General features: G+C 42.0%; 1 protein-coding gene across 1 annotated transcript; it reads right to left on the minus strand.

The window, feature by feature from the left end:
• Positions 1 to 9,615: 9,615 nt before the first annotated feature.
• On the minus strand, positions 9,616 to 18,464 carry LOC118687145 (acyl-CoA (8-3)-desaturase-like). Its single transcript, XM_036383894.1, has 12 exons — positions 18,246 to 18,464; positions 15,568 to 15,678; positions 14,985 to 15,182; positions 13,903 to 14,004; positions 13,611 to 13,739; positions 12,424 to 12,481; positions 11,993 to 12,069; positions 11,448 to 11,545; positions 11,057 to 11,153; positions 10,312 to 10,391; positions 10,079 to 10,204; positions 9,616 to 9,763 (listed from the first exon to the last, which is right to left on the minus strand). The coding sequence occupies exons 1-12, from the start codon at positions 18,462 to 18,464 to the stop codon at positions 9,712 to 9,714; spliced, it is 1,347 nt and encodes a 448-aa protein (XP_036239787.1). The 3' UTR covers positions 9,616 to 9,711.
• Between the last annotated feature and the right edge of the window lie 5,558 nt (positions 18,465 to 24,022).

The following is a 24,022-nucleotide window of genomic DNA, read 5'->3' on the forward strand; positions in this document are numbered from 1 at the left end:
TGTTAAGGAATGCACGTTAAGAAAAAGATTGATGGGTCTCAAACATTCAGTAGAATAGAAACATTCATTAAGTATAACAAATATTTAAATATTTCCTTGCACAATCCCTGCAGAGCTTACATGGGTCAGCAATGGTTTATCATTATCCTTTCCCAATGTCATCAGATAAGTTATCTCAAGAATCTAATTATTTGCTGTAGATAACCAATTGCTCAAAGTCTAAAACCCTGCCATCACTAATGATTATTAATGCTGACCAGATTATTTAATGCTCCCTTGGGTTTTTTTTTAGAGTATTATTTTATGCTCTTCAATCAAAACTAACCTGTATTATTGAAAGAAATATCAGTAAAAATACAATTTAACGATTCCCAGCTGTTTTTCACTTAAGCTTTTTCTGATTCTGACAATGAGTCAGTAAATAAAGAGTAAATGTACATAGAAATTATCAGAGTATGCACCATTTAAAACTACCTAAGCAAAACACAAGAGCAAAAGCTTTAGGGGGAAAAAGGCATCTTTAAAATATAATGAAATGAGCCAGATAAAGCAGCTTCTGAGGGAAGCAAACTCAGAAAGTAACTGGGAAAATTATAATAATAATGGAGAATAAAATTCATCTATCTATATCTATCTATCTATATAAAATATATTATATGGAGAATAAAAACCATGCAAGCAGTGTAGATTCAAGGTGAATTTTCATGTGCAGTCCTTTTCCTCTCAGTTCTACATCCTTGAACTGAGGGATTCTTACTGAGACAAGTCCATTAAGGGACTAGATGTTTATTTGGATTCATGGATTACTGTTCCATACGTTAAGTGGTTGGAATACTTTGTTGTTCTAGTATGGGATCTTCTTTAGGTGCTCCACGAGCCACCTGGAGTGTTATCCTTGGAAGGAAATTGCATTATAAATCCTTTTGCTCCAGCCCAGCAAGATGGATATTAGTGGATATTATGCCAGTATTGCAATTGACTTCCCTTAATTGCTCCTAATCCTTGATGAGACAAACAGAGGCCTTGGGCTGTGCCTGTGGGATACTTCTCAAGTACTAATTGGATAATCTTAGCCCTGAGCAGCTAAAACCATAACCTTTGTTCATGTCCTGATTGATTACAGATTGCAAACAGGAGGCACCAAATACAGATTGCCTGAGGAGGCACCTAAAGCACTCCAGGTCCTGTGCTTTGGGCATGGAACAGAAATCTTGGGATTATCCCAGGATAATGGATGGAAATACACATGGATCTGGAAATACAACTTTTACCATAATGGGATCTCCCCTGTTCTGGGACAACAATAGGGTAATTAATTAAAGGACAAAAGGCTCAGTAATTAATTTGCACCTTTAGGGATTATATCAGGGACACAATGAAATTAAATTTCCTGTTGGAAGAGGCATGGCAAGGTTTTGGGAGCTGCAGAGGGAAGCAAAGGAATGAGTTTAACCATGCAAGGCTGGGTCAGGCCCAGCCACTGCCGGTCTCTCACATGGAGCAAGCAATGGAAACACCACATCCCCTTCTATTTTTTATAAGATGGATTGAAAGAAAAGGCTTTTTTGAGAGGCCATTCAGCTATTCCTGAGCTCCTTTCCTTGGGGAAGAGGTTTAGGAGGAGAAGGGAACTCAAGGACTCTGACCTGTTATCCGAACTCCGAGGCTCTCCCCCTCAGAAAACGAGGCACCAAAAAACGGGTAGCAAACACTTCCTGTGGTAAAAAATCACCTCAGAGGTGCCATTTGTCTTCTTGGACACTGGCACAGCCTCACAGCATCCAAAGGTATCCCCACCAAACAGGAGCTGAGGAGCAGGCCTGCACATCACAGGGAACAGCAGCGATAAACGTGAGGCCATGGGCTGAACCTCCTTGTCACGGCTGCAGGCAGACAAGGCCTCTCCTTTATGCATAAACCCTCACGATTTGGTGGTGGCAAAACAAGTGAGCCAAATTCTCACACTCTGAAATTTCCTGTGGACAATGATCCTCTTGTTCAGCAGATGGAATGCCTTCTCTAAAATATACACGTTTGGGGGGGATGAAATTTGTGAATTTTAAGTCCTGTGTAGTCCTAGCTTCTAAATCCAAAATATTATTTCAAAATAACCCACCAAAAATATTAGAGTTTTCATCTCATTTTTCCCTCTCTTTCATGAGCTACTTAAAAGTTGGAATTCCTGTCTGGAGATAATTTGGGTTCTTTTACTCCCAGAGCAGAGCTTTGATTGAAAAGCTCCAGCTGCAAAGCTGCTATAAAGTGTTACAATTGCTGCACCTTTTCATTATCAAATACACCTAATGCAAATGTAACCCAGGAGAAAGATTTTTTTTTTAATGTTGTCATTTGTTATTGTGATTTGGAGAACATTTCTGTGTTATTCACAGCACCTGTTACAGGGAGGAATTCATCCAAAGAAAAGGAAAAACTGGCCCATTTCCAGGTGCAACAGCAGGATTCTGTCACAGGGGGGCAAACTTGGATAATTTTTCCTCATCCTTTTCCTGCTTTTTTTCCTTGAGAACGCTTCCAGAGTCAATTCTCGAGGCTCTCTAACCTTCCTCTCCTTAGCTGTCCAAATATCAATCAATTAGAAACTCAGCTACCTCTCCCTCAGGAGTGAAGAAAATCACAGTGGTTTTCTCCAGATCCACATTCAAGCAAACACTCCTTTGAAATCGTCTGGAAAATAAATTTTTAAGTTTTTATTTTATTTCAAGTCATAAGGGGAACTGCTGACCCCAGAATTGAAGGAGTCAAATAAAATACCCCCAGTAGCTGAGGATTACACTCCAAAATGAATGAGTTCACATTTTGGGTTTAGAAAACGCAAAGAATAATCCTGACATGTATTCCATGGTCAGCTAGATGCATTTACCAGCAGGGGGGAGCACACAGCTGCAGCCAGTATTCAGCTTTAGTAAGCACCAGTGCACCTGGAGCAGGCAAGGTTTACTCCCAGCTCCAGGTGGGAATGATGCTAAAAGTGTCAAGCAGCGACCCAGAAGCCAAGTTGAGCTCAGAGATGAGTTCTGGGCTTGTCAGGTTCCAGGTCTCCCAGTGGGAAACTTGTTAAAAGATTTTCTTTGCAGAGACAAGAGGGATTATCTTGCTGTCTACAGATTCAGACAAGAACACCAGGCACACCCTGGTTCATGCAACTGAAGAGTGACAGCAGACAATAAAATACTGCATGAAGGAGGCAGCTATGCCTCAAACTTGCTTTTAATATCTGAGGTCATATTTAAGGGCTTGTTAGTCAAGAGAGATTCCTTTTCCAGGAATCTTCTGTTCCACAGGGATTGCAGCCCTGAAGAAGCAGCACCAAAGCAAATCATAGTCCATAGAATTTTTTCCCCAAAGCCATGTTTTCATTAAGAGAAAAATGGAAGGTTTTTATTTCCTGGGACACTGGGGAATGGCTTCAAATTGCCAGAGGATGGGTTTGGATTGGATATTAGGAAGAAATTCTTCCCTGTGAGGGCAGTGAGGCCCTGGCTACATGAAAGGATTGCAGTTGGTGCTGATCAAGGCCTGAAAGGCACCATAATACCAGGAATACAAGGATGGGGAACTGGGATCTTGTGCAGCTCCCTGGAAAAGCCAACTGCTTGGATTTGTTGGCATGGTATCTGTTATCTTGGCACACTGACAACAAATTTGCAGGACAATAGCTGGGATCTCTCCTCCTCTGCTCTATAAGTCATTGGGTGTACTCATGGTAAGAAATACCAGCAGATTTTATTGAGCCCAGCTGCCTAAATCCACATATTACTCTGGATATATTAACCCCCCCCCCCCATATTTATTTCAAACCAGCTTTGTGGGGGAAGAAAAAATGGCAGAATCCCAGTAGTAACAAAACTGGAGAGAGTAGCCCAGAGGTAAATCCCTTCCCAAGGTGTTATTAGGGAGAGATGGAGGTGGCAAGATAACTCACACAGGCAGTGAAACTATCCAGGGATATTCAGATTTTGGACTGGGGAGTGTAGCAAGGATGCAAATTAAGAGTTTACACTGAAAAAAAGGGGATGCTGGTTAAAGATATAACACAGGGCCTTTCATCATCAACTATTTTTAAATATAAACAGTCAAAATACTCAGGGCCATGCTGCAAGGAAGTAAAAGGATTAAAAAGACAAAGAGGAGTTGAGAGTTTTCATTGGAAGGGACACATTTCAGAGAGGTGCTCAAAGTGTACATTACAACTCCAAGAATACCTTATTTGAGTCAGGGAAAAGTTTCCTCAGTACTTTTTCTACTACATTCTTAGGCACTACTGGATTTCACCTCATTCCAGAGACCACAGAATTCAGGACTGTTGGGTGGATGGTCACATTGGCAGAGTTTTCTCTCACCTCACAGGCTGTCAGCATGTCTCACCTTCTTACTCAAGGGATTTTTTCATTTAAGAGTTAGTAGGAGCAATAAAAAGGAGAGGTGGGCTAATAAAAGAGGGTTTAAAACTACCCTGAGAGCATCTCTTTCATTCTCACACACCCAAAGCCTGCAACTTCAATCCTAGGGTTAAAAATCTTACATCACCACCACTTATATTGAGCAAATTTTGTGTGCTGCAATATCACACTTTTAGCTTATGTCCCACATCTGATATTTAAATAATTTTAATGAGCATTTTGCTGGGCAGTCCCTGCCTGCTTTACTTTACTGTGCACAGCTGATGGATTTCTGATTCAGCAAACTGGAGCTTCACAATGGGGTGTTGAAACACAGCACCAGAAATTCCCAGCTGGAGTTTGTGTCCCATCTATTTCCCTGAAAAAGCCCAGGTAGAACATTCCAAAATTGTTTGGCTCCTCTCTCCCTGACATAACACACAGAATGCAGGAAGTCTTAGTTTGAAATTTCATTTTGTTTTGTTTTGGTTTTTATGGCATAGATATTTTAATATGTAATTTTTATGTGAGCTTTGGGTTTGGTGTGGAATTTTTTATTTGATTTTTTTTTTTTTTTTTTTTGCTCATGGTGTGTGTAGATTTAACACCCACATCAACAAGAAAATAAAGACAAAAATAAAAACCACAAATCCTCTTTCAGCTTCATGAGGAGCCAAAGCCTGGTAAATCCACCGTTGCAACAGCTCAAAGGGGTTTAGGCTATTTCATCATTCCGGAGGAACAGAAGAAGGTTAAATGAATATTTGGGACCTCTGGCATGAGGATGCAATTCCAAAGGTCCTCATAAATCAGTGGAAGTGGAATGAGTAATTCCTGAGAAGAACCACCCTTTAAATCAGAGCTGCCTCTTCCCAAAGCGGGGAAGTCCCTGTGGATTCAGCTCATGTAGGATAATAAAATAAACACTAATTAATCCCTATTGAAGCTGGGTTTGTTTCTTTCTTCAGGCCTCTACTTTTGGGCACTGGGATAATGCTCTGATCTGATGTGGTCTCTCTTTTGCCCTCTCCTGCCTGTTTGTTGTGCTGGATACCCCACAGACCATGAACCGAACATGACACTGATCCAACAGGTTGTGAAAGGGTAGAAAAGCCCACGTAAGCAAACCCCAGCCCTTCACTGACTGGGATCCAACTGGTGTGCACAGTTCTGCTCCCAAAAGTGGAATTATGAGTCAGAGTGAAAATGAAGGTCATGCAGATCGCTGAGTGCAGCAATTCTTGCAGGCAATATGGGCTTTATTTGCATAATTAGCTTGTTCTTGCTCAATAATCTCTTCACAGGACTGGGTTCTGGATGTTTTGCTGGATTTTTTCAGGTGTTATGTACTATTAAAACCCCCCAAAAACAAGGGATAGTACTTAAAAAATGCCTTTGTTTTTATTTCATGAATACATTTAAACTGAATCTCTTCTAACTCATCACAGATTGGAATAACAGCTCCAGTGGGCACCTTTGTGTCAACACCTTCAATCAATAAACTGGATTAATTGGCACAAAAAGATAGCATGGTGGCTGAACATTGGGTTGTTTTTTTTTAATGGAAAAAATACTCCCACAAAATCAAAATTTCAAATATAAACATATTTACCCTTCTAAGCCCAACCACCCTGCAGATAAAACACACAGATAGGGTAAATAAGACTTGAGTGGTAAATATTTGTAGGGACAGAACAGTCAGTAGGGAGAGTTCTAGACCATTTCCAGAACCTAAACCATCCCTAAAAGGTGTATTTTCACATCTATTTTTATGTGTTTTCAGGTGTTACTTCCAAGAGAGAATATAGAGCTGTTAGGGAAAAATTATTTTTTTCAAACTAGATTTACTTTAGTGACCAGACAAATCATTAAAGATTATTTCACTTGATTTTTCCTTATCTATCACCAAGGATAAGAGGATATAAGGAAGATGCATTTATATTTTTCTAAGAAAATAGAAAAATACCCTTGGGAGGCCAAGAGCTTAAGTGTGGAACATCCTCACCATTCTCACCATTCCCCAGTTAAGAAGACTTGAAGCAGAGTGAAAGAATTAATATTTTGATGCAAACCTGCCACAATCCATGGAGGAGTTGAGGAATTTCCTAAGGGACAAGTTGAACTGAATGGCCACAGCCTGAGATGAAGCCTTAGGTACCACATTGCTCTTGTAAGTTTATTTACAAAGGATGCAGCATTGCTTCTCCCAGCTCCATTTTTGAGAGAAAGCAGCCATAAATATCCTCTGGAAAGCACAGTCCTGACTTTAAGAGTGTGATCCAAGCATGCCCATGGGATGAGGTCCCTGAGGGGGATGGCAGCCAGGAAAACCAAGCACGCCCCACCCTCGGGTGGGAGATAAGAGGAAAATTTCTCAGACAGAGGCAGCTCTGTACTTGCAGGGGAGCACAGCTCAGCACTTTGGGCTGAGGAGTAATAGCAGAACACACCTTCTGTGGGCAGCACCTGAGTAAAAAGGCATTTTAGGTGGCAAGCTGGAATAGTCATCTGTTTTTTTGGAGTTCAATGTAAATACAACCTCTGTTTCTGGCTGTCTCTTTCTTTATGGACACACAAACTGCGATTTCCTTCAAGCCAGGCAACAAGTTGCCCTCCAAACAATCATTCAAGAGTTTTTAGGCAATAAAACTGAAGGAGTTTTTTTGCAGGGGTGGCTGGTAAGAGGAATCAGTGCCTAAGTGAATAATTTTACACTCAGGGAAAGAGATGCTGGACTGAGATGCTGCCACACAGAGCAGGAGTTGTTCTCTCAATTTTTAAATCCTCTTCATCGGATTCCACCCAAAGCATCTTATCCCATTGCATCCCTAAATCTGGGGCCTGAGGGAAGAACAAAAAGATACAAAAGAACTTTTGATCTACCTGGAAAAGGGAAACCACTTCCAGCAGCATCTCAGCACCAAACTCCAGCAGCCAGGAGGATTCTGCAAAGCATCTCCCTAATTTCCTTCTCTCTTCAAGGTACTTTAGATGGCAAATATTGTCTTTCAGGGAATATTAAAATTCTCACCTGACCCCTTGGACTTTGTAATGCATGTTAGAATTTAACCAAGGTAAACCAGCTCCACTGTGAATAACCTTTATTAAAAAGATAAAGAAATTATTATCAACACAGAGCAACCTGTTGAGACAAATAGAGACAGAAATGTTTTAATTAAAACCAGATTTGAAAAAGAATCAATAATAATGACATTCAAATAAGCAGAATTCTAATTAAACAGTACAAATGATCAGTTTAATTTATGAGACTGACACTACAAAGAACCCTTTTGATTCAGCTTTGTATTGATTTCACAGGATCAGCACAGCTTTCAAGTCTCACTGGTAAAAAAAGGAGGAGTTCTTAATATTTATATTACCTTCAGCAGGACAGTAATTTTAAAATGTCTTTATGTAGTACCATGAAATCCCTGCATTCATCTTAGGACATTATTATCCATTATGGATATCACCATAGTAACAAGCCCTGGATCTGGGAACACTTAATTGCTCTAGTTATTAGTTAGCAGGGATTTCCAAACTACATTTTAAACACTTTTTAACAATTACTTTTTTAAACAGGACCCCTTTCAAAGACATCTGTCAACCATTCTTATGATACATCCAGAACAGTGTTATTGGTACCTGCACCTACACATAAAAATATAAATAAAAAGAATGAGATGTTCTGGATGGGAAAAAAAAAAAAAGACAAAAAGAAAAACTGCAATCTCCTGCTTTGTTTGTTGGGCTTGATCTTGTTACCCAGAAGAGGGATGTTGGTGTCTGCAAATTGCAACACAAGTGAGCTGCTTTTAAATCTTCCACATCTTCCTCCTGTGGGTGATTTCTCCACTGAAAGTTCTGGGTGTGAAGGCAGAGGAGAGGAACCATGTGGCCTTTGCTTTTACGGGCAAATTATCTCTTTATTTGCCACTACAGGTTCTTGCCATGAAAACCTTTCTGGTTTTGGGTCAATGACGTGGGTTCAGTACCACATGGGTTCTGCCAGTCCCATAATGGAATATATTTGCTCTAAGTGGCATTATGAAATGTCATTGAATCATAATTGCTTTTCAAAATCAGCAAGATAAAGCAGAGCTTCTTCTAAAACAGGCTTTGACTTCAATCTAAAATTCATGACCTATTCATAATTCTCTCATAAAACTAATTGTACTAAACCACCAAGAGGTAAACTTTTAGATAAAATGTAATATATATATATATAAAAGCAGGAGTACCCTAAATACCCTTGAAATCTGGACCTACTCCTCAGTGCTTTGTCTTCTCAGCCTGATTCAAAGCTGGTCAGCACCAGAAATCCAATCTGACAGCACAGTCAGCACTCAGTTAGAACCCAGACCTGTATTTATGCCTACAGATACCACATGCCATGCCAACTGTGTTCACACTGGCTACTGCAGGTGTCAGCAGCCCCCAGCTGATCTGCCTGCCCCTGCAATCCAGGAACAGAACCTGTTACAACCCTTAACAGTCACAGCAAGCTCACCAGAAGTGATGGGGACATGCCCCAGAGGCTACCTTGTTCTTTGTACGTTTATTTGATCTGTTCAAGAAAATTAAAATTTAAAAAAATCCCTCTGGCCTAATGTTTCCTGACTTCCTGCACTTTTCCTGCATTTTTCACTGATCCACTGAGCCAAGAACACAAAGGAGACCTTAATACTGAAAGAGACTTGTGAGAAAGATGGAGAGTTTTTATCAGGACTTGTAAGGACAACAGTTTTGAATTGACAGAGGATGGGTGTAGATTGGATATTAGGAAGAAATTCTTTATTGTGAGGCACTGGAGCAGGTTTCCCAGGGAAGCTGTGGGTGTCCCATTCCTGGAACTGTTCAAGGCCAAGGACAGGGCTTGGAGCAACCTGGTCTGGTGGAAAGTGTCCCTGCCCATGGCAGAGGGTGCAGCAAGATGATCTTTAAGGTCCCTTCCAACCCAAACCATTCCAGGATTCTATGACTCGGAGAAGAATTTCCTTTCAAACCTCTTCCATAAGCAAGGAGCTGGCACTTCCAATAAAGTTAAACTGGTCAAGCTGATTCAGAGCTACTTCTCCCCAAGTTTAAAAGCCCATCTCTGAATTCAGAGATTGAGAGCAGGAAAAAACAGAGGTTCATGGTGGGGAACAAGGTAAAAATGTATCTTGAAGCCACTTTCCCATTTAATTCTTACTGAAATTAACTTTGCCCAGCTCCTGAGTTCCCATGCCTGAGGACATGCACAGGGATGTGTCCTGGCTTTTGGCAGCAGTTGTGTGGTGAAGGGATTCCCTTGGAGAGTTGCCAGTTTCTATCCATGCAGATATGCTTCCAGCCAGTGCTCCCCAGAATCCTTCAGGGAACTGCAGGAGCAGAAGGGAAAAATCACTTAGGAGGAGACAGAGTTCAAATTTGTGGAAGGCCAACTGTAGTTATAGAAATAAAAGGGAAAGAAATGGATTTTAAATTGCATGGACACCTCACAGCAAAGTCTGACTGCTGGCAATGAGCTGAAAGGGTTTAAGGAAGAGAAAAACAAGCTTTGAAGCTCTAAAACTTTAGAGAAGTCTAAATAAACTCTAGGTTTGATCTCGCCATGGACGTTGATTTGAAATGGCTGCCTGGGTGTCTCTTACCTGCCACCACAGAGCAAAATCATCTTGTTCATTGATACTTACTGCAAAATATCTACAAAGGCTGTCAGCAAAGTCTTGCTTTTGTACTCAATGCCATGCTTGTCACAGAGGCTTTTCACCAGGGGAGCCACTTTCCAGTAGTTGTGCCGAGGCATGGTGGGGAACAGGCTGCACAATGGGATGAGGGAGAGTTATTGCAAGGCTTGGCTTTCTCCCTCTTCAAAACACCCCCTGCCCCAGATGATTCCCATTTTTTCTCCCAGGATGATACTCACTGATGCTCAATTTGGAAGTTCAGGTGCCCGGTGAACCAGTCATTGAACACAGACTGGTTCACGTTGCAGGTTGCGTGGAGCTGGGAGGGAAAAAACCCAAAACCCCCAGATGATTTAGATTTTATTTTCCTGCAAGTCCAACAATTGAACCCCCAGCAATCACTGCCCACCCTTATCTGGCATAAAAATCAAGGCAAAGTCAGGAATTACAGCCATCATTGCCCTGAGGAATTCAACACAGTCTAGACTAGCCAGGCTGAGTTTTTCATCCTTGATAAAACAGGAAACTGCTGCAAACCCACTATGTGGGATTACACTGCTGGAGGCAGGATAGATGTGACCAAAGCTCTCTTTACATATTCTTTTTTATCAGGCAATTTTGTCAGATTTATCTGTACTAAACTTGAAGCCTGTAGGGTAAAAATCATGATATCCCACTTTGCTTCCCTTTACTTGGCTTAAAAAGGAAATTGGCTGTTATACCACCAGTACTTTTCTACAATAGAGAGGGGAAAAGGTTGTGAAAAATACGTTAAGGCCTTTCAGTGAAAAAACAGGATTTTTTAAATCTGGATTTCTTGTTTTCCAACTAAAATTTTAAATGGCTTGAATATAACAGAAAGGTTTATTTAATGAATGGAAGGGCAAACCTCATTAACAGTAAATCTAAGAGAATAACAACGTTGTCTTTGTTCTACAATTTAGACCAGCAGACCCAGTATTCCAAAAGAAAGGAGTTTCTCACCTGAGTGGACACCCAGTCCTTGTTCTTGTCATAATCAATGTCCATTGGGATGTGGTTCATCTGGGACACCCAAATAAACCAGCTACTCTCAAGGTACCTGGGCAGATAAACCCAGAAACTCTTGTCACATCTCTAATCCCATCCAAATTTAACACTAAAACACTTGGATATGTCTCTTCTTAAGTGAAAAAGCACTTTTGGAGTTTAAGAACCACTCAAGTTTTAGATGCAGGTGTTCCTGAGCAGCCACCCCCCCCTCCCAAAGTTAAACTGTTTCTTCTGGACTATTTAATTCTGAGAAAATCATAGTTTTAGTTTCCATTTCTTCCTTTTGAAGCTCAATATTAATTACAAATATTAATTATGGGGCTCTGGGTGTGCTCTGAGTTACCTGGATAGCCAGTAGTATATCATGAAGGTTTTAAATCCCATTAAAGGAACATACATGAGGCAAACTCGGATGTTGAAAGTCACAACCAATATCAGGTCCTGTAAAAAAAAAAACAAACAAAAACCCCCAAACAAAACAGGATGAAAATCAGCCTTTGTTGATTAAATGTCTCCATTCCATCCTCTCCCTTTTTCTTGAACTGCAACTTAAAAAATGTTCTGATATGCAAATTTCTGATTTATCAGGAGTATCCTCCATTCTGCATGAGGTGGGTGTGTGCCTGAAATATTCCTACTTAACCATCAATAACTTCAGAAAACAGCCCTGCCATCACACTCTGAGTCTGAGAATTTCCTGGTAACTTTTATTTGTCTGCTAAAAGGCTAAAAAGCCTCTTCTAAACTATTTTCTCTTGCTGCAGCAAGGCTAGAAGCAGCCTTCTCTATCCTTTTTTCTCTCTTACCCCCCAGCCACCTGACCAATAGGAGGTGAAGGTGGATACAGTGACATTTTTGGAGTTTTCCAGACAGGGAAGCAGTGCTTACCAGCCACTTTTTCCTCTTGATTGCAAAGTAGATTGTTGACAGCTGGAAGAAGGGTATGAGGGCGAGTGGGGCCAACACTGAAGAACAGAAAAAGAGAGATATTTGTAATTTCACTGCATCATAAAAATGATTCTTCTTTCCAGTAGAAGAAAAATTGCTGTCCTTCACTCATATTAACCTCCACGCACCCACATAATCTCTTCCTCTTTTCTTCTCATCACTTCTCCATTTCTTCCTCATCCCTGTATCTGTTTGATGCACCCCCATCTACATCTCATAACCCAAACAGACACTTAAGTGGTAATTCCTCCTCATGGGACCTTCTTTAACGTGAAGGAAGCTTCCTGGAGCTCTCACTTCAATGGGAATATCTTTTAAAACCCTTATTTTGTGGGAAAGGAGATGCACTTATGGTTTTAGGGGATACTCACAGATGAAATACTTGTGCTGGTAATTGTAAGGCATGAACTTCTTCTTCTGCTTTCCAAGCTGAAAAATGAAAAGATATTTAAATATTCACAAAAAGCACAATTAAGTTTATTTCTTCACCTTGTAATTTTTCACCAATTGCACAAAAAGTTTCTTACCATCACCCCAAACTTATGTGAATATAATTCTTCAAAAGACAAAATAATAAGGAGCTAAAGCAAACTACTTCCAGAGCTCCAGTTCTGCACTGGATCAACACTGGAGCAACAAATAAACTGGATAAACAAAAGCCCTGAAATCCACTTTGCCTATCCATAGTGTGCCTAACACGGATCCTGCCAAAAAGCAGGAAGACATGATAACTGATTTTCTACATTTTCACTCCACCAAACCCACTGAAGCACAGCCAGCCTGCTCTGGATGTTCATGCTCCTACATGAGAGCTCTTTCCCAAAATCCCTGACAAAATCCAATGGTTTTCTATCAATAAGCATTTTGTATCTCCCATTGCAGGAATCTGTCTGGGACAGCAGAGCTGGAATTTTCCATTTGGCTTGGAGAGTTTCATCAGCAGGTAAAAGAGAGAGAGGCATTATTTTAAGAGGCTGGTGTATCTTGCAACGAGGCTGTTTCATCACTAAATGATGAGTAAAAGGAATTACAAGGAAAAGGCAAACGAGCCCTTGCCTATCCTGATGCTGTCAGAAACCATCATGGAAGCAGGGAGGATCTATTCATAGCTTCTCTTTTTTATGAAAGCCATAAAATTCAGGACTAGGAAACCCTTCACTGTGTTTGTGTTCGGTGCGCGGCAGCTCCACCGGCCCTGAAGGATTTGGGTGCCCAACAGCTCTGGCAGCCAGGAGGATCCAGAGGGAACATCTGACTCACTACCACTCTCTAATGCAAGTGGCTGACTCACCCCTGGAGCTGCCTTCAAGGTGCCTGCCCTTACTTAAGCACTGATTTTAAGCCTTTGCTTCTCAGGAGTGGGTGCCCCAGCATTGCAATAACACAAGACTCTCAGATTTTGGAAAACTTCAGGAATTATCATAAAATCCTAGAATAGTCCAGGTTGGAAGGGACCTTAAAAACCACTTTGTTTCAAGGCACAATCTGGGTTGTTATTATTCTGTATTAGACACTTATCACACTCTAGCTTTCTGTGACTAAATCTGCTTTTGCAGACCTCCAGGGAGAGGGTCTTTCCCAGGCTGAAGAGCAGAGGGTGCATGTTGAGGTCAGGGTCCTTGCGGAAGCAGTTGGGCTTGGCGTGGTGCTGGTTGTGCAGGTGGTTCCACCAGCTGGCAGGCAGCCCCTGCGTGGGGAAAAGGGCAACACCAGGGATTCAAACTGGAGAAATATCAAGGATCCCATCTCTATTTACTGCAATTCCCTCACAGGAGACCTTGCCTGGATTTAGGGACACTCCCATCCATTGCTTAGTCCCGATCAGCCCCAGAGAACATTCCCACCACTACCTTCAGCATGTTTATCACCACAATCTGCAGGAGACGATTCCACCTGGGCTTCCTGAAGACAGAGCAGTGCCCCAGATCGTGCTGGAACCAGCCCATCTGGATCTGGGAGACAAAAGGATCACTGAGGAAAGAGAACTGCTTCATTGCAATAATTTCCCTTGTGAGTCTCTGTCTTCATAGTGTGAGTTTCATCCTCCTTCTGATGTGTCAGGAGACACTCATAGGGCTGGGAATTTCTACCCAGGCCACTGTCCACTAGAGCTGCTCAATTCCAGATATTAATCAGGAATATTACAGGGAAAGCAGTGAAGCATCACTGCAATTAACTTCACTGTCACAGCATGGAATTCTGCTGCTACCATCATGAATAATTAATTTCCAAGTAACCAGCCATAGCAAGTCTGTGGCTTCACTGCACTCCATATTTCCATGGAAATACAAGACTGTTCTTTGAGGGATATCTGTCTTAGCAGATATTAGGCAATTAAAACAGATTAATTAAATAAATTAGCTCATTTGCACCTGCTCCAGGGGGACCTGAGCAAACTTAAGCATTCAGTGCTAATAAGAAAATCTCATGTTCCTTCCTACGCCACACCCTTCAATTTCTCCCATCTAAGTGCCACAAATCCCTATTCCCTCCTTCCCTACACCCACACTGAAATGGATCCTTTACTTATATGGCTGAATTTACTAATCCAGCAGAAAACTATTCAGGGCTAGAGGGGACTCATAAAGGACCAAAAAATACCAGAGCCATCTGACAGAAGAAACAGAGAGCCAAAAGTGCAGGTGAGAATGAAATATTCCTTCTTTTTGTTGGGTAAGTGATTAAATCAGCTCATCCCATCTTGTGAAAGAGCCAGTTCCACAAGAACCCCACCATCCCGAGGGAGCAGCCTGTCAGCAAAATGAGATCTGCTGCAGGCAACAAAAATTGTGACGTAGAATGTGCTTGTCATCTTCAGCCAGATAATGGGATCTAAGGAGAGGCAATGCCTGGGATGGGAGCATTCCATTAATCCTCTCCACCTGGAGGGGCCGAGGGCGTCTGCAGCATTGAGCACCCGTCAGCAGTTTACCTGGGCAGTGGTGAAGAACACCATGCCAACCAGGAAAGGCACCAGGGATACGCCAAAGTACCAGAGCACGAGCCAGGATGCAGCATCCAGCACCAGGAGGTGAAGGAAAATCAGGAAGAAGAAGAAGTAATTGGGCCTCAGAAGTCCCATCTTCTCAATGGTGCAGCGCAGCTCACGAAAATCCTCCAAGAGGGATTTCTGTGGGTAAAGTGAATGTTAATGCACTATTTACTTTGAAAATGTCACAGAGCAGAGCCAGGAACCCCAAAACAGCCACAGAAGTTGGAGATGTCTGTCAGTAGGGGCTCTGTGCCAAAACAAGCGTGAAGTCAACAGACTTTGCTTTGATTCTGAGACATCCCGTTGAGGAGAAGAGAGCAGGATTTGGAGCTCTGGAGCTCATTCCTTGCTCCCAGGGGTGGATTTAGTGATGCTGGGACAGTCATATTTCCATGCCTGCCTGTCACCACCCACAGCATCAGGCGTGCTCCCTCAGAGGCCATTCCTGCTACCTCTCCTGTTTTCCTTCTCCTTCCATGCTGAACCCCCAGCCATTCCCACCACTGGAATCTAGGGCACTCACCTTTTTATTAGACTCAAAGCTGGGTTGATCAGGTGCCAGCTCCCCAATCAGCAGAGATTTCAGGTACTTTTTCACCAGGGTCTTGTCGTTGTGGAATGCCACAAAGGCATCCTGAGGAACACAAAGGGAGGGAGTGAGAGAGGGCGCATGACCGAACACCAGAGCTGAGCCTCTCATTCCCCGAGTCTGGATTATAACACAAAATCCTGCTCCCCTTGTCCATTTTTGTCTCTCCTGTCACTGTTTCCTATTGACTGGAGCTTGGCCCAAGGAAGCTGGAGGAGTTTCAAGCACCCAGATTTCATAAAAGCCCCTGGGCGAGGCTGGTAATAAACATGAAAGGGTTTGATGAAAAACCCTTTGCAGAGGGAAACCTGTTCCTTCATCTGCTTGTTTCAGCACAGTCTGTCCCTAGAAGGCTCCAGCCAGCAGCCCTGCCCTATGGACGAGACCCAGGAGCAGGGAATGAGGTGTGTCTCTGCCATGCTTGGGATGAGGCTTTGAAATCCTGTCTGTGCAACACTAAGGCCATACAAAAATAGATGCTGCAGCCTCATATTCAGCAGCACAAACTGGGTGTCTCTTACAATTCCCTCCTAATTTCTAGAACAGGTTGATGTTTTGGAGATGTGGGAACACTAATGACACAAAAGTGCCTGTCCAAGAACCATTTCAAAACACAGTTTCAAATAAAATATAAACAATGGAAAAAGGATGAGATTCCAGATAAATCAAAACTCTTCTTTAGCTCGTGTCCACAGTAGATTTTCCAGGAGAAAGGTAAAGAGGCTGGCCATACCCTTTTTTCTTCCAGAAAGAGCAGATAGAACAAAATCCTCATTTTGAACAGTCTGGTTTTGCTAATTTTGGCTCTGAAAATCAGCAGGGATGAGCACAACCCAAATATTCTGCACAGGTCTGGTCAGGATCAAATCCCTGGAAGAGGACAGAGGACTTCCTTGGAGCCTCTTGGCTGGAGACAGTCTCTCTCTGAGTACTGTAGTCTAGAAAAAGTCATAACAGGGTGACTTTTTGGACATTTGAGCTTTTCTACAGACACCTAGTGACCCTTTGTCACAGTGACAAATGAACAACTCTGTCCAGACCAAGAGGACTGGGGAAATCTTTCCATCATAATTTTTGCCCCTCATCCTCCAGGTCCTTATACATTTTTATATCCCTCTATCTTGCCAGGAATTCTGATTTAATCCATAAGTATCTATACTGCAGTTTGGAAACAGGAACCAGAATCCTTTCAAGCAGAAACTCCTATCCATGAGATCAGTATCACAGATTCTTATCACTGAAAGCCTGTTTTTTCTCCTCCCTGGTCTTAGGCCCTGATTAGCATCTTACTAGCTTTAATCTTAAGTCTAGAGATTAACTTTAAGAACTATCACCTACTACACACATAACTCACAACATTTGACATCAGTTAAATGCTCTGCAATGGTCTTGCCTTGTATTTTCAAAATAACCCCCACAGAGGAAGAAAATTCTCACTATGTATAGACTATTATGATCTCTAGAGCAGTCAAGAGTTGCTGGAAAAAAAAAAATCCTGGATCCTGGTTTTAGGTAAAGTCCTGCACCAGTAGTTTTTTGAGACACCTTCTAGTCCTGCTTTTCTAGGTGGATTTCTTAGAATATATGGAGAAGCAGCATTTTAAAAGAAAAAGGATTATTAGGATTAGCAAGGGCAAGATAGAAAGTGTTGGTAGGATGCAAAACAAATCCACATCGAACCCACAATTTTGGCTACTTGTTGTGGTCCTGTCTTCAAAGGGATATAGAACACCTAGCGGTTTAAAAATACCTTTAAGATCAAGTAAAATCAGATTGTAATTATTGCTACAATAAAAGCAAGTAAGATCAAAGGTCATTTTTTAAATCCATTCACTGCGGTTAAAGCCCCTGGGTGTCTATAAGTACAATGATGTAAAGTGCAGGTCCTGGCAGGAGCTAGGAGGACATAGCTTGGGGACAAATCATTCCATGAATTCTGCATTCCTTGACTCCTTCTGTAAAAGTCCAGCGGCAGAAAGTCCAGGAGACAGCACCAGGATCCCAGGGATGGCCAATGCTCTGAAGGTCAGTGAACTTGGGAGAAACCAAACAAGACTCAAACCTCTCCTTTTGCTTCCTCTGAGATCACCAGGTATTTTTCTGCCCCAGTTTCAAGCAGAGTGCAAGGGATGAAATGTGAAAAGTAACTGATCTGGTCCATTTTGGGCTGGGAGTTAGAAGTGCTATCCCATTCCACACGCTGAAACATGAGGAATTAAGACAGGCTAAGCAACTTTCTTCAAGTCAGAAAGTCTTGTCGTGACAAGAATTAAATCTCCCACAAGTTTATGCCCATGTTTCCAATGCTCAGATTTCTGCCTATTCAGAAATTCAGCATCTCCTTTCAGCATAGTCTGGGAGATCTGCTTAGAATTTATTATTCCTGCCAAAAAGCACCAAATTATCTTAGATAAATCTAGATCAAAGATTTTTGCAGGAATCCTTGGAAGATCTGCGTTCAAATATATTTGTAGGACTTTTCCTTATGTCTTGCAGCCCAAGGTCATCATGCTGCTTTCTCAGTCCTCTCTCTGACCAAGCACAGTGATGACCACCACCAGACAGGATTCCCCACCACGTCCACCTTCCTCCGCTGCTTTCCCAGCTCTTACCGTGGCATCCTGCCCGGCGTAGTGGCTGATAACCCGGCTGCCCCCGGGATGTCTCTTGGAAAACTGGCTGACATCATAAACCTTCCTGTCGACCACCAGCCACTGCTCCCGGCCCTGCCCGCGGCCGTTGCGGATCCTGATCTCTTCCCAAGTGAAAAGCTGTGGAAAGGCTGGAACAGGTCCCGTCCCCTTCTCGCTGGGGCCAGTCTGTGGAGCCATCCGTGCTGGGATTCTCCAGTGCCAGCTCCCTGTCCAGGCTGAGGGTGGCCCATCCTGGCCTGCCCGTTATACAGCCCCACTGCAAGCCACTCCCTGCGCTTCCAAGGGCTGGTTGGCTCTCCTCGCCCAAACACACCCATCCCAAGTTCCCTCCTCTTTCAGATGCTTGGACACGCCCGTGAGGAAAAGCTCTGCTCCTTCTTGTCCTTTCTGAGCTGCCTTTGCAAGGTCTGACTGCTCCACTGAACACAAACAGGAATAAAGATAGAAATCTGGGAAGACCACCTGTTACCTCTAAATGGCCTCATCACCACCCAAATCCTTCAGGTTGTTCTTGGTCTTTGAAATTTTCTTGACTCTGGCATACCAAATTAATGTGCCTTTCTTAACTAAAAAATTGATTAAAATACCACCAGATCAGAGTAAAGAAAGAATGCATTAAGAAAGCATTCTTTATTGCCAGTTAATTTGGCTTCTATATTGAAAAGAGTTGGTTTCAGAGTTTCCTGTATGTTCCTGAGGCCATGCAACCACCTAATTGTTCAAGTAATTCATTCATTCATGAGTCTATAACATTAAAATATTTTGTAGTAATAGCAGTAGTAATAATAGTGATAAAAATAAAAATAATAGTAATAATAATAGCAATAACTGTTAACACCAACTTTGGCTATAAATTCAGAAGCCTATGCTTAAAGGCAATGTTGACATAACTAACTTTATTTAAACACTACTCCTGCAGAAACCAGCCTAAGCATCTCTGATATTGTGAAGGTCTGCTGTGCAATAAAGAGGTAAAGAGTTCTCAGCTGTAATAAAATGCAGTGACAAGGCAATGCCAAGTTTCCTATGAACTCACATCAATTTTGCAGAAATATTTAAGCAATTTAAATCAAATATTGCCCTACTTGAGATCTAGCAGTATCTTAATCCTGGTTGTTTTATTTTTAATCCAAAATTCCAAGCCTTGGGTGCTTTTGAGGAAGGTACAAGCAGCAGGCAGACGTGGTACAGATGGGGTATTTCCATCATACTCCTCTGTAATGCAATACTGAGTTAAATCCTGACTTTTCCCCCTTGCCCCAAACATTCTATTTATGTTTCTGAATTTCTTAGGCCTAAAACCCCAGATGTTTCTGAATTTCTTAGGCCTAAAACCCCAAACTCCTGCAGTGACACCCAGTCCCTGCCTGAAGCTGGGCAGCTGCAGGTCTCAATGATCTCTCATGACAATGAGCTTCCCAGACAATTCACACTCTGGGATTCCAGGAAACTGCTTGTTGCGTGAGCTCCCAGTTCTGAGAAGGACTGAAAACACTCAGGTGAAGCTGCAGACTTCAGGCAGGACAGAGCGATAAAGAAAGATAAAGGCAGATAAAAAAGCCAAACTACTTTCTTGACCAAGGCACCTCAGCAGTGAGGCGTTTTCCCTGTCTCCCAAGCACAGAGTGGGCAGTTTTCTGGCTGACACAGAACTCCAAATTATGCAAGTCTAATTCTTCAAATCATGTAGCATCTTGCAAATTAATCAGTCAAGCCCCAAACTGCCATTTAAAACTGTCTGACGTGTGGCAATTGGTGAACCACCCAAAGTAAAAGAGAAATGTGACTACTGCTATTCATTGGACAGTGATAAAAGAATGGGAGGAATAATTTCTATCCTGCTGTCACATTGTATTTTGTAACTCTTTATCTTGCTCTAAATAAAAGCAGAGAGTGTCCACGCTAATGATGTGCTCATGATCTATGTACATGTGCAGAGTCTTACCTAAATCAATGTTCAGTACTTGAGGTGGTGGCAATAAAATATGCAACACTTTGCGCAATTTCCTGCAGATGTGGGGTTTTGTGCACATGTGAAAATATCAAGTTACTCCATAGCTGGCTGAAAGTACAAAAAACCCTTCCCATGGCCCTATATTCAGACTTGTACATGTAGCAGCTACTTGAAAAGGAGGAGATAAAAATGTGGGGTTTGGTTTCGGTCCTCGAGGAGATGCAGGATAAAGAGCCAGGAATGTATTGGAGTGAACAAATAAGGGATGTCTCTGTTTATACCCACAGTCAGCAGCTGTGACTTTCACTGTTAACACTGTGGGTGCCAGCATGCACCAAACTGGTGGAATTAAGTTTGGGAACTCTAAGATGATTGTCCTCTGTATTATACAGTGTGTATAAATATTTATAGTCCGAATTTATTTAGCATCAGATCCCAACCAAGAGGGGTCTGTAACACCCACTGATATTCTGTTAACTTAAAATCCCTTCCCAATGTGAAAGCAGAAGCTGCCTCTGTCTATATAATCCGGGTTACCAAACTGATTCCAAAAGCTCAGACAGTGAAAGGCATGGTCCTGCTCACCCAGAACAACGATTAAGAAACCTGTTAAAGTGAATTTACACCACACTCGGTGTTCTGCAACCGCTGCCCACGCACCTGCCAAAAAGCGTGTCCTACGTTCCCGGGAGCTGGTACACGTGCACGGGGCTGCTCCACAGCCCTGCTCCCATGACTCAGAGCCTCCTTGCACCGGCTCTTGACAGTTTCCCAGATTTCCAGAAGGACACTACGTGACTGCTCAGCTGGCAGTTGCTGCCTCAGCCCTTTTATTGTCTGGCACGTAAATGTTTGCAGCTTACACTTAATCCACTGGAGATAGATAAATAAATAAATAAATAAATAAATAAATCTGGTACTGAGATACCCCAGAACATTTGGAAGTGGTTGACAATCTTAGAGGTTTTTCCAGCAAGAATTAATGATTCTTGTTTCTAAGAAAATCCTCTTTTCCAGAGAGGATCTTTAGGTTCTGAGTAATACTGTCTTACTTTTTTACAGGGTTTTCATGGAACCTTGCAATTGGGAACACCTCCCAAGCGGGGCTCCCAGGCAAAACTGGGTGCAGAATCTCTACTTTATGAAGTGTAGAGCCTCACCAGAGTTGTTAGATAGAGGTTAGACAGTTTTGGGTTGAACAGGTCTCCAGAATTAGGTGTCAACAGGGGAAAAAGCTAGAAAAGTGTGACCTTGGATGAGCATCTACAAGTACACCTGCACTTCCTTCTGGAAGCAGAGCTGAGCCTCTCTGCCCTGTCCTGGCTGCTCTGGAGCCATGGAACAGCATCTTTGATCAAAGCAGAGATGATCTGAAATGTCTCTGCATCAGAAGGCAGGTAATTTATATAACCTAATTTATATAACATAATTTATATAAAATAATACCACCTAATTTATATAACATAACTATACTTTGAAGAGTTTGTCCTCAAGGGACTCTGGAATGGAGCTCACAGGATACTTTGTGGAGGGTTCAGGAATGCTCTGCCCTACAGTGGCTCCAAGGAAATTACCTGCATCCATCCACAGTCAGCACACACATTCCTGTGCACAGAGTCTGTTTTTCTTCCTGGATTTCATGGACTCTCCTTCAACACTCCCTCTTCTGTGACTATGATGTGCCTCATCCCAAACACAGCCAGGAAATAGAAACAATTAAAATTGTTTTACCTCCAGGTAAAACAAAATTATGGATTCCCCATTAAGGTTTGTTTTACAAACCTTAATGGGGAATCCATAATTCAGGAAAAGGCCGCATTCAGAAAGATTTTTGCAATCTTTCCAAGTGATAAACTTTTGCAGTTGGCAAAGTTTTGTTTTGGAAAGGAAAAAGAATCTAGTAATTTACTGCTTTTGGATAAAAACATTATAAGGCACCATGTCAGTCAGGAGGAGAAAAGGACCAGGTTTTTCCCTTTTTTGGTATATTCTGCATTGATGAAATACCACCCTGCACCTCAGATAGAGCTACTTACCAGGAATAGCATGTCCCATGAAATGGAAAGAGAAACCTAAAGCAAAACCAAAGGGGTTTTTTATAGACAGAGTCAAGTTTGTAATGGACACCCTGCCCTGAGGGATTTAATTTGCTCAGATATTTAAAATTTTTATTGATTTTGTTTCATTCCTTAGTCCAGATATCAATAATAAATTAACACAGGGCTTTTTTCCTCTGTGAAAACCATCTTCACACCCTTTGCAAAAGAGGAAAAAAAACACCTGGGAAAGCCACACCTTCCCTCCCAGCTTTTGGTTGCATTTTATGAGTAAACAATAAAACCCTGAGATGCTAATTAAAATGAGGGCTAAAATTAGTCTCTGTAATAAGCCCTGTGAACCTCCTCATCTAAATCTCCCCACAGAACATTAAATTGTATTAAAACACATATTATATAAATTTTTTTGCAATTCCTATGAAATAAAAGCTTTGCACCCTTCAGCTTCATGAAAGAATCAGAAGAATGAAGAATCAGAATCCCAGGGGCTCTTTTGTGGCTTTAAGATCTAAATTAAGCTGATCTAAAGTTATAAATTCTGTTAATTCTCCTCTCCCAAGTGCTCTATATTGTTACGAAGAATAAGACGTAACATGATCCAAGTCAAAATTGTTAAATGCCTGTAACAAACCCATTTTGTTTTCTCACTCTTGCATATTTGTGTTTGGCTGTTTTTTTCAGACCAGGCAGCATTTTTGTTGCATTTTCTGTGCCCAGTGCAGAGCACCCACTGCTTACAAACTTCTGAATGCTCTGGCTGCCTGAAACTGGGCATCCACAGAAGAGGAACTCCACAAAAGGTGCCCATGCTCGAAAGTTTGTTTTAATACTTGGTTTGTGCAACCTTAATTAGGAACAAGGTGGCCTAAGCCAGGATTGAAACACCCACAGTGGCTCCATGGCCTACACTCAGAGCACCTTTTTCTGTCTGACCTTCCTGTGGGCCTTGGGCTGCCTTCCAGCCTCTGCAATAAACGTGGCACAGCCAATACTTGGCCATAATTCCTTCCCTGGCCTTCACCATCTGCCTCTGTCCTTCCTCAGCCACATATTTTGGGGTATATTCTTAGGGCAATGTAAATATTTTGCCCCAGAGATGTCCCTCATCCTTAAACTTCTACATCCTACCCTGCCCGCAAGGGAACCACTCACAGTTTCCATATTTTGCTACTTCTTTTGCAAAATTTAATTTTCCTTTGACACTTTAGCAATTACTAAATTGCTGAAGTTACTAGAAGTAGCAACTCCTACTTGTAGTTCCATGACCTTTTCACTGTTCTTTCTATTCCCAATCAGCCTCACAGGTTGTCCCTCATCCCTCAAAAATGCTCCCCTGAGTTTGTTTCTCCCCTCTTTGCTAGGGATCTAAGCCTCATAATTTTATACTTCTTTATTTTGGCAACTTTGGAATATTTGCTGAAGACAGAAATACCTGTGGCTTTCTAGTCTGACATGTTTTTGATCTTCCTCTATGGATGAGGGGAGAAGAGGGAACAAAACAAAGAAAATGTCAAAACCTGAGCTCATTGCAGATCTCCACTCACCTTTTATTTTACTTGGGCAACACCCAGCATTTCTTACCTCATCTTGTTTCTTTTTCCTAACCAACTGGGAGATGATCCTGGAAAGGAATTCAGGCTCACTTGTTAGAACATTGGCACCTCTTCTTGCCAGAAGAAGTTATCATTCTATCTTGGTCTGCAGCTAAATGATGGGTTAGTGCT

The sequence above is a fragment of the Molothrus ater genome, chromosome 6, assembly GCF_012460135.2.
Source record: "Molothrus ater isolate BHLD 08-10-18 breed brown headed cowbird chromosome 6, BPBGC_Mater_1.1, whole genome shotgun sequence".
NCBI lineage: Eukaryota > Metazoa > Chordata > Aves > Passeriformes > Icteridae > Molothrus > Molothrus ater.